This window comes from Sinohyriopsis cumingii, chromosome 4, assembly GCF_028554795.1.
Source record: "Sinohyriopsis cumingii isolate HCF-2022 chromosome 4, ASM2855479v2, whole genome shotgun sequence".
Lineage (NCBI taxonomy): Eukaryota > Metazoa > Mollusca > Bivalvia > Unionida > Unionidae > Sinohyriopsis > Sinohyriopsis cumingii.
Genome location: NC_142964.1, coordinates 12795121 through 12812617, shown reverse-complemented (window position 1 = coordinate 12812617; position 17497 = coordinate 12795121). Strand labels below are relative to the sequence as shown.

At 35.4% G+C, this 17497-nt stretch overlaps 1 protein-coding gene across 3 annotated transcripts in view; it reads left to right on the top strand.

The window, feature by feature from the left end:
- Window positions 1-17497, top strand: part of LOC149800636 (limbic system-associated membrane protein-like) — a 129645-nt gene that overhangs the window by 49024 nt on the left and 63124 nt on the right. The window contains exon 1 of one of the 3 annotated variants that reach the window (XM_089954648.1): window positions 8243-8639. The exons of 1 other annotated variant lie outside the window; for it this stretch is intronic. In XM_089954648.1, the coding sequence (XP_089810774.1) occupies window positions 8561-8639 (79 nt within the window). In that variant the 5' untranslated portion in view covers window positions 8243-8560. Of the gene's footprint in view, window positions 1-8242; window positions 8640-17497 lie in introns of those variants that run through there. One more of the 3 variants, XM_089954645.1, reaches the window with a different exon arrangement.

Genomic DNA, 17497 nt, shown 5'->3' with positions numbered 1-17497 from the left:
TTTATTATATGCCCCCAAAATAGAGATGCTTTTTAACTTTCTTTAAGGTGGATTATCTTTCCCAATAAAAGTTGGTGCTCTATTCAAGTCAAAACAACGCCCGTTGATTCTCTTTGCAAGTGAATACTTCATAACGGAAGAATTTGATGTCCGATATCCGATGTTAATCACCAAGGACAAAGTAATGTAATATGTCCGGATGACATTTGCTCATATATCAAGGGTCTGTTGATGGCTGAGTGGTCTGCAAGGCGTTCGCCTTTACATATCACTGACACATCCCACCTCTGTCCGAGTGGGTAATCTTTCCGTGGGTCGGTGGTTCTTTCTGGGGTCATCCGGAGTTCCTCCTGCACCATATATAATGGCCACCATGTATAGGATAGCATGTACTGAAAACGACTTTAAACCCCACAAAACAAAAAGCCCGCAATCAAGCATAATATCAAAATTAAATAACGGAATTATCATCAGATGACCAGATGAGGTTACTGATGAAGATTACAATACTTTAGATGTTATTTTGAATTATTTAAAAGCATATTTCGAGGCGGCAAAATAGGCAACATGGCCAAAATGTATAATCCAGTGGCGAACGATTGCTCTTTATAAAGTACAAAGCACCTTAAATATACAAAGTCACAATACGTTAAGACCTGATATGAAGTACACGGAGCGAATTAGGTATATCAGTGCATGAAATATGTTCGAACAGAATAGAACCGTTAACGTTTTTCTGCTTACTGTAAAAATGTGAGACATCTCTTTCAGATTAGCGTTTTGGTATGTTTACATGCTTACTAGGAACATGAATTGTCGTCTGCTTCTTTTAAATGACAATGTTTGGCCAGACATTTTGCCTGATTTCATTTTACGTTACTTTTAGACCTGATTACCCAATTAATTTGAGAAAGTGTTTTGTTTCTTTTGTATCTGGATCAAAGCATTCCTAGTTAACCATACCAGTATCTAGCAATACTTGTCTCGATAAGGGCACTCAGTTTAGATGCAAAACGTAAGAAATTATGTATTTCGTGTAAGCGTTATTAGTTGATGCTGGGAGACATGTTAAAGGGGTACATACCTGAAATTTTGGTATACGCCTAAATCCATTTCTAGACTGCTGGCTGAAATAAATGTATATGCGTTCTCGTGTTCAAGGCAGTTTAGTACCTTAACAAATTTGTTATATCAATTGAGCAGTGGCCACATGGCATAGAACATAATTGAACTTATCAGATTTGTTGGTTAGTATTTATCCGGACAATTTCTGGTATAAAAAGGTGGACAATCAGTTTCATTCTGACTGGTAGAGGAAGAAATGAAGCTCTTCTTATCTCTTATATATTCATTCCGAATACTTGCAAGAGATCCTTCAAATTCGTGTAGATAAAAATGCTGCCGCCTGTAGATAAACTAAATTCGCGTTGCGTGTATGCTCCGCTTTCATCAATGAACCTGAATGGTATGATGAATTTAAAAAATGCACAGAAAGAATCGTTATCGTAGTCTGTAAGCATTTGAAAGATATTAAGTAGGCAAACATAAGATATTAGGAATTTGATGCATTTGGTCTGTCTTGACAAAATAATTATAGTAGCTTATCGTGAGTTAATAAGGATAATATATAACGTGTTACTATTCTATGGACTTGGACTATGTAATAAGAAAGAAAGGCACCATTAAGTGTTGCGTAATTGAAAAATATAATTTATTTCTCTAAAATGCAAAAGGAATTCTAAAAAGTGAGTAAATAACATACAGTATGGTGAATGAATTCCTAAACCCCTAAGCTTTCTATCAATTCAAATAGTTCCGCGTAATCCGAGTAAGTTTCAAAAGCATTCCGAATGATGTCACTAATGCATTGATGTGTCAACAGTACAAAAGAAATCACTGATATAATGCCAAAATATCTTTAAATGAATTCAAGGTAATTCCAATATAGCTATTGATCTAAAATGTCTTTGAATGAATTCACAGTAATTCAGTACAGCTATTAATCCAAATAGTCTTTAAATGAATGTTAGAGAAATATAATTCCAGCTAATGATTAAAATTAAATAAATGAATCAATCTTCTCTATGTATCTCTTCCAATACCAATAGCACTATTAAGAATGTCTAATTCCACGTGGTAATTCACTTATGTAGAAAGATAAGACGCGATAGCCTACATTGCAATATATGGATTTGAATGAAAGATAAGACGCGATAGGCTACATTGCAATATATGGATCTGAATGAATCATTCTTGGTACTTCGAAATGCTCTGTCAGTAAGAAAATCAGGAAATAGGTCAGTAGCTCTTATCCAGAAAACCTACGACCTCCATATATATCACGTGATGTTTACCTGAACTATTTAGACATTGAAACTTATGAATGAAACAACTTACCCATTATATGTGACTTATCTCATAGTGCGAACTTACTTCTTGGTAAGAAATTTAGTATTTAAAATAATATTAACTAAATAACCCTTACAAAAACTATAATTATGAACGATAATACACATAGTATAGATATTCATAGCAAACGGAATATTCATTTTTTATTCAGTTCGAACTTGAGATAAAATTTCAGCTGTATCGAATCAAACATGAAGTGGGATTATATAGAAAAGTTTATATATTACCCTTCTGTGAAGTGTTGTAACGGGATATTTTGCTCACAAACTTCATCTATGATGTATGTGAAGTAAATACTGAGAATCAAATATAAGTATTGTTGTTTGATTAACACCTCACTTATTGATAGGTTTCCATACACATAATTAAATAGAGAATGTGAGTGTAAAACTGATAGCAACTTTTCATGGACATTTCCTCAAAAAACAGATGGACGTGGGTAGACTGACTTTATCTGTTAAAAAAGTACTTGAATGTATTCTCGATCTCAACTGGGGGCCCTGGTGGCTAAGTGGAATAAGGCGCTCCCATTTTCCGATCAGTGACATCTTAAATCTTTTCGTGTACGGTTCACGTCTCGGACTCGGCCACCGGGGGTATTTGAGAAAGCTTGTCAATAGTTTCCCGTTGATCGGTTGGCCCTTCCCTTGGTCGTCAAGGGTTTTAAGAATTGCAGAAGTTAAGCACGTTATTGACTGTACTTTTAAAAATCCCACAAAGCCTAGCAATTGAAACATTTCTATGCCAAGAAGGGTAAATACGCTTAGCACTGACTTTGACGCAATCTTTGTACATTTATAACCCTGGAAGATTTGGTACCAACGACTACAACAGGCGCTATATGATTTGTTTAGCTCCTATTATGAAATTATTGAAAATAATCTACGGATGATACATGTGTACCAATGTACTTTACACAACATCAGGAACGGCGTTTGGGGGTGGCAAGTGGGGCGACTGCCCCAGGCCCCGCTCTTCAGGCCTAAGGTCGTCCTTATGAGTCTGTCAAGCTATGTTCTCCGGTAAATTGGAAACGCCGATACAGGCCGCACGTAATGCACGCAAAGTTGCGGAGTCAACTTAGTCAACTTCGTAACGCAATTAACACGTGATCTAGTCTTGACATAATCAGTGTTTGCAGTAGCATACCAATCGAGGTACCGATACTCTGGCCCCGCGTACTCATAACGCCGCCTCTGCACAACAAGTACTGTATCAAGACATCAGGTGTACAAACACATTGGCTGTTGAGAAATTTAAAATTATTCTTGCTATCTCAAGTCACACAAATCGTTCAGAAAAAGAGATAAAAATTGATAAGTATGTTTTTGAACGCCAACCGAAACTAGAGAGGCATTTGTAAAATAACTGGCTTCGTTTCCAAGAAAGAATCAACATTATGAATTGGGTATGCGTGGAGTTAATCCCAGTTAAGTATAATTTACAAATTAATAAATTTGTGTAAAATTAAATTTTGCACTGCACGCAGTTAAGACTATTTATTATTATTGACGTTGCTATAGCTACGACTACTACAATTGCTGCTTTGTCATAATGGCGTCCGCAACTTCTGCTTCAACACTTATTACTACTTGATTACCATAATCGTGTATTCGGTTTCCTTTGCTATTGCTTAGACCACTAATAATAGCATTGATGTGTCCGCTGCTGCTGCTACTGCTACTACTACTACTACTACTAATAATAATAATAATAATTCTTATGATTTTTCAGGTATTGGCTTCAGGGACTGACTTTTAAATAACTGTTTCATTCCTATACAGTCATGCCATTATTAAAACTTCCGGACAGTTGTGACATTGAAGGTTGGAGCTATTGAATGTACGCAGGTCACCAAACGTATCTTATTTATACTCCAATTGTCATACGGAGTCCTATTAGACTTGATGATACATTAAACAGTAGATGCAGTCTTCTGGGTTATTGAGTGTAAACAGTTCACCACACGTAGCTTATTTCTTCCTCAATTATTATTATTATTATTATTATTATTAGTAGTAGTAGTAGTAGTAGTAGTAGTATTAGTAGTATACATTAAACTGTAGATGCAGTCTTCTATGTTGTTTTTATCATATTGCGGCTCTATATTTCTTATACTTGATATGTTTTAACGGTTTACACCGGTAAGAACATAAGGATGGGATAATTCTGTTTATCTCTTCGACTTGAAAATCTGTGCATCTGGGTGAAAGTTTATGTTTTATCACAGCCATTTCCCTCTAATTACAAACAAAAACAGATATCACTCAAACATTGTGACCTAAAATGTGACAGGATTTATGATTCATAAAGAAGTTATTGTAGAGTGTGATTTGCGCTAATGTTCTTTGTATTTCCTTTCAATTTATTAATAATTTTCATATAACCATAGCTATCGTTCGTTTGAATTCCATGCCTTGTTTATCTTTGAATAACTAGGATACATGTTCATTATGTAGTTGATATGACGACGAGAATTTCTTCATGTCTTCACTCTGTCGAAATTAGGATTAGATTTAATATTTCTCTCCCCCTCGTTGAAGATCACCACCTTCCATGATTGATCTGGAATCATATACTATCCGGGTTTACACTATAAACTGTTACCGTATCACACCGTTTATGTTTCGAAATTGCTCACTTTCGTTTAAACATAGACCTAACGCACTTACATATTCTGTGTGTATTTGGAACCCACCATTCCAGTCTCCAAAAGTGCACAACAGTTTCAAACATTTATTATTTAGACGGAAAAAAGGACAAAAGCGCAAGACAAATTAAACATTAGACTCTGAAGATGGAATATGTTTATTCAAAACAAGCCTCTAAAATCCGTGAAAGATACCTGTAAGGCAAAATATTTCTGAAACCAATAATATCAAACTTGTGCAAATTTTAACTCGGAGGTTTTGTCAAGAAATAAAAAAGCAACGATCCTACAATGAGTACAATGAATTTTAAGAATTTGTACAGGTCGTATGTATTGAGAAATTAGTACACGTTGTGGATATAAAGACAAATACAGGTCAGGAGTAGAAGGGTTAGTGCAAGTCCTGAATGTGATTAATATAGGTCGTGAATAAAAGGATAAATACAAATCGTCAGTATAAATATTAGTACAGGTCGTGACAATACGAATAAACACAAGTCGTCAATATAAATATTAGTACAGGTCATGACAATATGAATTAATACAAGTCGTCAGTATAAATATTAGTACAGGTCGTCAGTATAAATATTAGTACAGGTCATGACAATATGAATAAATACAAGTCGTCAATATAAATATTAGTATAGGTCGTCAGTATAAATATTAGTACAGGTCGTGACAATATGAATAAATACAAGTCGTCAATATAAATATTAGTACAGGTCGTGACAATATGAATAAATACAAGTCGTCAATATAAATATTAGTATAGGTCGTCAGTATAAATATTAGTACAGGTCGTGACAATATGAAAAAATACAAGTCGTCAATATAAATATTAGTATAGGTCATGACAATATGAATTAATACAAGTCGTCAATATAAATATTAGTATAGGTCGTCAATATAAATATTAGTACAGGTCGTGACAATATGAATTATTACAAGTCGTCAATATAAATATTAGTATAGGTCGTCAATATAAATATTAGTACAGGTCGTCAATATGAATTAATACAAGTCGTCAATATAAATATTAGTACAAGTCAATATACATATTAGTACAAGTCGTCAATATAAATATTAGTACAGGTCAATATAAATATTAGTACAAGTCGTCAATATAAATATTAGTACAGGTCGTCAATATAAATATTAGTACAGGTCGTCAATATAAATATTAGTACAGGTCGTCAATATAAACATTAGTACAGGTCGTGACAATATGAATTAATACAAGTCGTCAATATAAATATTAGTACAAGTCAATATACATATTAGTACAAGTCGTCAATATAAATATTAGTACAGGTCAATATAAATATTAGTACAAGTCGTCAATATAAATATTAGTACAGGTCAATATACATATTAGTACAAGTCGTCAATATAAATATTAGTACAGGTCGTCAATATAAATATTAGTACAAGTCAATATAAATATTAGTACAAGTCGTCAATATAAATATTAGTACAGGTCGTCAATATAAATATTAGTACAGGTCGTCAATATAAATATTAGTACAGGTCGTCAATATAAACATTAGTACAGGTCGTGACAATATGAATTAATACAAGTCGTAATCATAAGTACAGGTCGTGAAAATAAATATTAATATAGGTCGTGAATATAAGAATTAGCATCACGTCGATAGTATAAGGTTTAGTAAGGTTATGAATATAAGGATTGCGATTATATCGATTAGTACTGGTCATGATTATACGGATTAATACTGGTCTTAAATATGAGGATTAGCGCAAGTCTTGAATACAAACATTATACGGGTCGTGAGTGATAATTAGTACATATTATTGGTATAAGTATAAATACAGGCCGTGAATATAAAGATTAATATGGGTCGTGAATATAAGACTCATTACAGACAACAAATATAAGGACTAATACACGTGTTGAATTTAAGGATAAGTATATCTCGTTAGTATAATGTTTAACACCGATCTTGAGTGCTAGGTATAATCCATGCCAAGGATGATAGATTTTCCTATGCGAATGTCTGCTCAAAAGTACTTTGTGTAAACTTCTCTTGAATTCGTCGAAAAGCTGCTTCTCCGCGATATGTAGTCAACAAATATTACAACATTTAGTAAATCTGTTATGAGTATCCCCAATTTTGTTGTACTGATGAATATGATGTTGACGCTTCTGGATAATGTTTCTTGTTGTTGCAGTTCCCTAAGAAGCTAATCTCCTGAGGGAACCAGTCAACTGTTAACTAGTTACAAAAGTTGTAAGGTCCACCGTCAGTGTGTTTAAACTGAGGCAACGGCCAATGAACAATAAACTTTGTGGATAGTTCTTAATTCAATAAAACATTTTTCTTTTGTTTGGCAAATCAAATAAGTTTGTCCCTTCAGCTATCAAATTAATATTTCACACGACCAGATGTCAAAATGCAGCGTGTGCCGGCATATTTTGGAAGAATAAATATTCTTTCGTTTTGAACCAAAGCATTGTTTTGTTAAGTCGACAAAATGAATATTTGTATGTTGCTGAGCTCAATTTTGAAGCGAGGGCAATTAATTTATTTTGTTTGCTTTATGTCTATAGATGATATCATGACAGGGATAGTTTCAGTAAATATTTGTGTACACAAAATAATTTTAACCCTCTATTTTTCGTTAGTTTGCTATCTCTTGTCAGTAAATCAGCTTTCAGCGAATCAAATACTTTTCTCCCAGTTACATGAATGGTTAACACCGAAACAATTGACGAAATTTGGAATTATAAATATTTGTAATGCAAATTGTAAATACAAAAGGTTTTTTTTAAATAATCATTTAAAAAATCGTTTTCTTTTAAAATAAAATGGAGATAATTTCAGATCCAATTTGATTTAATGGGACGATGTCAATACATTATTCTTGAGGCAATAATGCTCCCCTATGCAAAGAGGGGACGTTAGGCACTATTGATATATCCCAACATGAACAGTATTTTATTACCTCAGAATTTATTGTGAATTCTTTAATTAATTACATATGTGGGCTCTCTAATTAAAATGCCTGGTAGTTCCATGACATAGATTAATTACTGTTATTCCATACTGCTTTGTGTGTCTATTTTTTCAGATTGCATCGCTTCACGAGTACTTGCTTGTTAACTTACACATAACAACTGTAATTCAGGTCTTAATCGAAATCACGCAGCGCATCTTGGTTTGCATTCTTTGCTATTATTAACCTTTCTAAAGACTGTGTGTCAATGTGGCATATTCTATTTACAGCACTTGCAAGTCTCCGGTCAGCCACGATAATCTTTCTCATTTTGTTTTCTTCGTTCCGTGTCACGGGAAAACTTTGTTTATCTAAACGGTACAGCGGGTAATCAGTATAAACAAAAATTGCTTGCTGTCATCATCTTGATGCCTGAGAGAAGCCAGTAACTTTTGGAAGCTGTCTTGCCTCGTTTGCAATGTGGGACGATGATTTCGGTTTTTGAATCTAAATTTTTTAACGTGGACAAGCGCTGTTAATGACAATATGAACGAGCTAGAGTTAGTTTATTTTGATGTGCTGCTCATTCTGCTTGGGACAAATATATCAAAATTCGCTGCACAAGGTAAGAAATTGCTTCTTAATCCTGTCTACATTTGTAAAAACAAAACAAGCGACTCCATCTGCACGAAGTGCGGCTGACGTTAATTAAATATAAAAGCATATATTAGGTACATAAAATCTCGATGAATGTTGTTTACTGTGAAAACTGAAATTCCGGCCAAGGTAAACACACACTTAAAAACCCACACACATACGCTTCAGTGTTAGCATTCTCACACGGTATGAGAAAGTAAGGTTGCACTTGTAATTATATCATATTTGCATAACGAACCAAAATGCTCCTCTGTTGCTTTCATATGTACGATATATAAACCCTGACACTTTGTGAGTCACAAAAATGCCGTAAATGTAATTTCTAATAAACAAAATGACAAGTATATAAAAATATCAAACTGTAGTTATTGTACATGTATTTATTGTGTCCAAATTGTATTCTAAGTATTTTACAATACGAAATATCGTGTTTTATACCCTGTGTTATGAATGCATAGAGCTCATGCAATAATTGATGTAATTTGGATTGGTAGAACTAAGAAAGTACGTTTTGAGAAAAGTCAAGATGCAAAACTGTAGATATATTTTGGCCATTCTTGTTACTAGCTAAAAAGACATGTTTATGCCTTGTCACTTGCAATACTCTTTTCCGGACTGCAGCTTTCTTATGACCTGTATGGCGTCTATCGCTAGCCCAACCCAGAAAAATTGTATCAACAAAGTTAACACGGAAAATTGCAAAGCAGCTAGTGTGTTACACTTCATTCAGCCAGCGGAAATATAAATCATTCGTCGTCTTGTCTTACTGGCTCTGAAGCCTTTACTTTTCAAACAAATCTATCTGTTTCATTTTTTCCCACTAATATAGTCCTTTGACTTATAAAATGGTACATCTCTCATAAATATACGAAAGCTTTTTCCCTCAGTATGATTTTCTATGCTTTCATTATATACCCCAGAGACCACTGATCATAGTGTGAATCATTCTTTTAACTCAAGGTTACGAACATTTCTCCTAAATAACTGTTTAAAATATCAGAATGGCTTTTTCAATATTGTATCTCTCACGTTTGTTGTGGACATTGCTAATATCACGCTCAATTATTAGTTTGTTTGAAAATTTCATTTGTGACTCACTAAACTCGTCCACATTGTTCACTTATCATCTCTACATTCAAATAGACGAAACAGCTGTTTTAGTTCATCCACAAACAAATCTAATAAACTAAAACCTAAAGTCTACTACATGAGTGTACATGGTTTGATTACAAAGCCTACAACTGTGGTTCAAGTCCTACTTGGTCAACAGGACACGAAGTGTATCTGCAAATGGAATACACTCCAGCCCAGTTGATCTATGTTGTGGTGTTCCACAGGGGTCTGTTCTTGGACCTGTTCTGTTCATTATATACACTCAGCCTCTCTCAAGTGTCATAGATCATCATCCAGTGTCTCACCAAATCTACGCTGATGACACCCAAATATACAAATCTAGCCCCCCAACTGAAGTTGATGCTACCATCCAAGGTGTAGAGAGGTGCATTTCTGATGTGAAATCATGGATGACATGTAACAAGCTGCAGATGAATGATGATAAAACTGAGACCATTCTGATGACAACACAAAGACTTTCTCATTCACATCTTTTACCTGAAACAATAAATATCAGCAATACCAACATTAAATTAACACAATCAGTACGAAACCTAGGTGTTACTCTGGACAGTACTCTCACATTGCACCAACATGTCATGGACATATGCAAGGCTGCATATCTTGAGCTGAGACATATCAGCTCCATTCGCAAATATCTTTCAGTTGATGCCACTAAAACACAAGACTGGACTATTGTAACTCAGTTATGTCTGGTTTGCCTCAATATCTACTCCAGAAACTTCAAAAAGTTCAAAACACAGCTGCTCGGATCATACTTAGAGTACCACGATCAGAGCACACTTCCCCGCTGTTCTGTACCCTACACTGGATATCCATTCGATCCAGAATCAAACATAAAATTTGTTCTCTGTGCTACGTTTCACTGACGGACTCTAGTCCAACATACCTATCCGACCTCACCCATTTGTACACACCAGCAAGATACTTACGCTCCTCTTCTGACAATCGTATACTCATTGTTCCTACTATTAAAACAAAGTAATATGGACAGCGTTCTTTTGCATACCAGGGCCCAGCAACGTGGAATCAATTGCCCACTGAACTTAGATACAAAGACAAAGTGATCTCATTCAAGAGTGCTCTCAAGACTCACTTATTTCGACTGCAAGAACAAACTTAAAGACCTAATAATGTTTCCTACCTTAAATATCTTCAGTATGTTTTTTTATGTTTTCTACTTTCATGGTGTTTGTTTTTGTAATCATATCATTATAAATGTTTTTTCTTATAGGTGTTGTCTAATGTTCTAAAGAGCTTAGAGTTTTTAAAGATTACTACATGAGTGTACATAGTTTGATTACAAAGCCTACTACATGAGTGTACATGGTTTGATTAAAAAGACTATTACATGAGTGTATATGGTTTGATTATAAAGCCTACTACATGAGTGTACATGGTTGATTACAAAGTCAACTACATGAGTGTACATCGTTGGATTACAAAGTATACTACATGAGTATACATGGCTTGTTTACAAAGTCTACTACATGAGTGTACATGGCTTGTTTACAAAGTCTACTACATGAGTGTACATGGTTTGATTACAAAGTATACTACATGAGTGTACATCGTTGGATTACAAAGTCTACTACATGAGTGTACATGGCTTGTTTACAACGTCTACTACATGAGTATACATCGTTGGATTACAAAGTCTACTATATGAGTGTACATCGCTTATATACAAAGTCTACTATATGAGAGTACATGGTCGGATAACAAAGTCTACTACATGAGTGTACATGGTTGGATTACAAAGTCTACTACATGAGTGTACATGGCTTGTTTACAAAAAAGTCTACTACATGAGTGTACATGGTTGGATTACAAAGTCTACTACATGAGTGTACATGGCTTGTTTACAACGTCTACTACATGAGTGTACATGGTTGGATTACGAAGTCTACTACATGAGTGTACATGGCTTGATTACAAAGTTTACTACATGAGAGTACATGGTTGTATTACAAAGTCTACTACATGAGAGTACATGGTTGGATTACAAAGTCTACTACATGAGTGTACATGGTTGGATTACGACGTCTACTACATGAGTGTACATGGTTGGATTACGACGTCTACTACATGAGTGTGCATGGTTGGATTACAAAGTCTACTACATGAGTGTGCATGGTTGGATTACAAAGTCTACTACATGAGTGTGCATGGTTGGATTACAAAGTCTACTACATGAGTGTACATGGTTGGATTACAAAGTCCACTACATGACTGTACATGGTTGGATTACAAAGTCTACTACATGAGTGTACATGGTTGGATTACAAAGTCTACTACATGAGTGTACATGGTTGGATTACGACGTCTACTACATGAGTGTACATGGTTGGATTACAAAGTCTACTACATGAGTGTACATGGTTGGATTACAAAGTCTACTACATGAGTGTACATGGTTGGATTACAAAGTCTACTTCATGAGTGTACATCGTTGGATTACAAAGTCTACTACATGAGAGTACATGGTTGGATTACAAAGTCCACTACATGAGTGTACATGGTTGGATTACAAAGTCTACTACATGAGTGTACATGGCTTGTTTACAAAGTCTACCACATGAGAGTACATGGTTGGATTACAAAGTCTACTACATGAGAGTACATGGTTGGATTACAGAGTCTACTACATGAGAGTACATGGTTGGATTACAAAATCTACTACATGAGAGTACATCGTTGGATTACAAAGTCTACTACATGAGTGTACATGGTTGGATTACAAAGTCTACTACATGAGTGTACATGGTTTGATTACAAAGTCTATTACATGAGTGTACAAGGTTTGATTACAAAGTCTACTACATGAGAGTACATGGTTGGATGACAAAGTTTACTACATGAGACTACATGATTGGAATTAAAAGTCTAATACATGAGTGTACATGGTTGGATTACAGAGTCTACTACATGAGAGCACATCGTTGGATTACAAAGTCTACTACATGAGTGTACATGATTGGATTACAAAATCTACTACATGAGAGTACATCGTTGGATTACAAAGTCTACTACATGAGTGTACATGGTTGGATTACAAAGTCTACTATATGAGTGTACATGGATGGATTACAAAGTCTAGTACATGAGTGTACATGGTTGGTTTACAAAGTCTACTACATGAGTGTACATGGTTTGTTTACAAAGTCTGCAACATGAGTGTACATCGTTGGATCACAAAGTCTCCTACATGAGAGTACATGGTTGGATTACGAAGTCTACTACATGAGTGTACATGGTTGGATTACAAAGTCTACTACATGAGTGTACATGGTTGGATTACAAAGTCTACTACATGAGAGTACATGGTTGGATTACAAACTCTACTACATGAGTGTACATGATTTGATTATAAAGTCTACTACATCAGTGTACATGGTTGGATTACAAAGTCTACTACAAGAGAGTACATTGTTGGATTACAAAGTCTACTACATGAGTGCACATCGTTGGATTACAAAGTCTACTACATGAGAGTACATGTTTGGATTACAAAGTCCACTACATGAGTATATATCGTTGGATTACAAAGTCTACTACATGAGTGTACATGGTTGGATTACAAAGTCTAGTACATGAGTGTACAAGGTTTGATTACAAAGTCTACTACATGAGTGTACATCGTTGGATTACAAAGTCTACAACATGAGAGTACATGGTTGGATTACAAAGTCTACTACATGAGAGTACATCGTTGGATTACAAAGTCTACTACATGAGAGTACATCGTTGGATTACAAAGTCTACTACATGAGAGTACATGGCTTGTTTAAAACGTCTACTAAATGAGAGTACATGGTTGGATTACAAAGTCTACTACATGAGAGTACATCGTTGGATTACAAAGTCTACTACATGAGAGTACATCGTTGGATTACAAAGTCTACTACATGAGAGTACATGGCTGGATTACAAAGTCTACTACATGAGTGTACATCGTTGGATTACAAAGTCTACTACATGAGAGTACATGGCTGGATTACAAAGTCTACTACATGAGAGTACATCGTTTGATTGCAAAGTCTACTACATGAGAGTACATCGTTGGATTACAAAGTCTACTACATGAGTGTACATGATTGGATTACAAAGTCTACTACATGAGTGTACATGGTTGGATTACAAAATCTACTACATGAGAGTACATCGTTGGATTACAAAGTCTACTACATGAGAGTACATGGTTGGATTACAAAGTCTACTACATGAGAGTACATGGTTGGATTACAAAGTCAAGTACATGAGTGTACATGGTTGGATTACAAAGTCTACTACATGAGTGTGCATGGTTTGATTACAAAGTCTACTACATGAGTGTACATGGTTTGTTTACAAAGTTTGCTACATGAGTGTACATCGTTGGATCACAAAGTCTACTACATGAGAGTACATGGTTGGATTACAAAGTCTACTACATGAGTGTACATGGTTTGTTTACAAAGTCTACTACATGAGTGTACATCGTTGGATCACAAAGTCTCCTACATGAGAGTACATGGTTGGATTACAAAGTCTACTACATGAGAGTACATGGTTGGATTACAAAGTCTACTATATGAGAGTACATCGTTGGATTACAAAGTCTACTACATGAGTGTACATCCTCGGATTACAAAGTCTACCACATGAGAGTACATGGTTGGATTACAAAGTCTACTACATGAGTGTACATCGTTGGATTACAAAGTCTACTACATGAGAGTACATGGTTGGATTACAAAGTCTACTACATGAGTGTACATCGTTGGATTACAAAGTCTACTACATGAGAGTACATGGTTGGATTACAAAGTCTACTACATGAGAGTACATGGTTGGATTACAAAGTCTACTGCATGAGAGTACATGGTTGGATTACAGAGTCTACTACATGAGTGTACATCGTTGGATTACAAAGTCTACTACATGAGTGTACATGGCTGGATTACAAAGTCTACTACATGAGTGTACATCGTTGCATTACAAAGTCTACTACATGAGAGTACATCGTTGCATTACAAAGTCTACTACATGAGAGTACATCGTTGGATTACAAAGTCTACTACATGAGTGTACATGGTTGGATTACAAAGTCTACTACATGAGAGTACATGGTTGGATTACAAAGTCTACTACATGAGTGTACATCGTTGGATTACAAAGTCTACTACACGAATGTACATGGTTGCATTACAAAGTCTACTACATGAGAGTACATCATTGGATTACAAAGTCTACTACATGAGAGTACATGGTTGGATTACAAAGTCTACTACATGAGTGTACATGATTGGATTACAAAGTCTACTACATGAGAGTACATCGTTGAATTGCAAAGTCTACTACATGAGAGTACATGGTTGGATTACAAAGTCTACTACATGAGTGTAGATGGTTGGATTACAAAGTCTACTACATGAGTGTACATGGTTGGATTACAAAGTCTACTACATGAGTGTACATGGTTGGATTACAAAGTCTACTACATGAGTGTGCATGGTTGGATTACAAAGTCTACTACATGAGTGTACATGGTTGGATTACAAAGTCTACTACATGAGTGTACATGGTTTGTTTACAAAGTCTACTACATGAGTGTACATCGTTGGATCACAAAGTCTCCTACATGAGAGTACATGGTTGGATTACAAAGACTACTACATGGGAGTGCATGGTTGGATTACAAAGTCCACTACATGAGAGTACATCGTTGGATTACAAAGTCTACTACATGAGTGTACATCGTTGGATTACAAAGTCTACCACATGAGAGTACATGGTTGGATTACAAAGTCTACTACATGAGTGTACATCGTTGGATTACAAAGTCTACCACATGAGAGTACATGGTTGAATTACAAAGTCCGCTACATGAGAGTACATCATTGGATTACAAAGTGTACTACATGAGAGTACATGGTTGGATTACAAAGTCTACTACATGAGTGTACATCGTTGGATTACAAATTCTACTACAGGAGTGTACATGGTTGGATTACAAAGTCTACTACATGAGAGTACATGGTTGGATTACAAAGTCTACTACATGAGAGTACATCGTTGGAATACAAAGTCTACTACATGAGAGTACATGGTTGGATTACAAAGTCCACTACATGAGTGTACATCGTTGGATTACAAAGTCCACTACATGAGTGTACATCGTTGGATTACAAAGTCTACTACATGCGTGTACATGGTTGGATTACAAGGTCTAGTACATGAGTGTACAAGGTTTGATTACAAGGTCTACTACATGAGTGTACATCGTTGGATTACAAAGTCTACTACATGAGAGTACATGGTTGGATTACAAAGTCTACTACATGAGTGTACATGGTTGGATTACAAAGTCTACTACATGAGAGTACATCGTTGGATTACAGAGTCTACTACATGAGAGTACATGGCTTGTTTACAACGTCTACTACATGAGAGTACATCGTTGGATTACAAAGCCTACTACATGAGAGTACATCGTTGGATTACAAAGTCTACTACATGAGAGTACATGGTTGGATTACAAAGTCTACTACATGAGTGTACATGGTTGGATTACAAAGTCTACTACATGAGAGTACATGGTTGGATTACAAAGTCTACTACATGAATGTACATGGTTGGATTACAAAGTCTACTACACGAATGTACATGGTTGAATTACAAAGTCTACTACATGAGAGTACATCATTGGATTACAAAGTCTACTACATGAGAGTACATGGTTGGATTACAAAGTCTACTACATGAGTGTACATGATTGGATTACAAAGTCTGCTACATGAGAGTACATCGTTGGATTGCAAAGTCTACTACATGAGAGTACATGGTTGGATTACAAAGTCTACTACATGAGTGTACATGGTTGGATTACAAAGTCTACTACATGAGTGTGCATGGTTGGATTACAAAGTCTACTACATGAGTGTACATGGTTGGATTACAAAGTCTACCACATGAGTGTACATGGTTGGATTACAAAGTCTACTACATGAGTGTACATGGTTTGTTTACAAAGTCTACTACATGAGTGTACATCGTTGGATCACAAAGTCTCCTACATGAGAGTACATGGTTGGATTACAAAGTCTACTACATGAGAGTGCATGGTTGTATTACAAAGTCCACTACATGAGAGTACATCGTTGGATTACAAAGTCTACTACATGAGTGTACATCGTTGGATTACAAAGTCTACCACATGAGAGTACATGGTTGGATTACAAAGTCTACTACATGAGTGTACATCGTTGGATTACAAAGTCTACTACACGAATGTATATGGTTGAATTACAAAGTCTACTACATGAGAGTACATCACTGGATTACAAAGTCTACTACATGAGAGTACATGGTTGGATTACAAAGTCTACTACATGAGTGTACATCGTTGGATTACAAAGTCTACTACATGAGTGTGCATGGTTGGATTACAAAGTCTACTACATGAGAGTACATGGTTGGATTACAAAGTCTACTACATGAGAGTACATGGTTGGATTACAAAGTCTACTACATGAGAGTACATCGTTGGATTACAAAGTCTACTACATGAGAGTACATGGTTGGATTACAAAGTCTACTACCTGAGTGTACATCGTTGGATTACAAAGTCCACTACATGAGTGTACATCGTTGGATTACAAAGTCTACTACACGAGTGTACATGGTTGGATTACAAAGTCTAGTACAGGA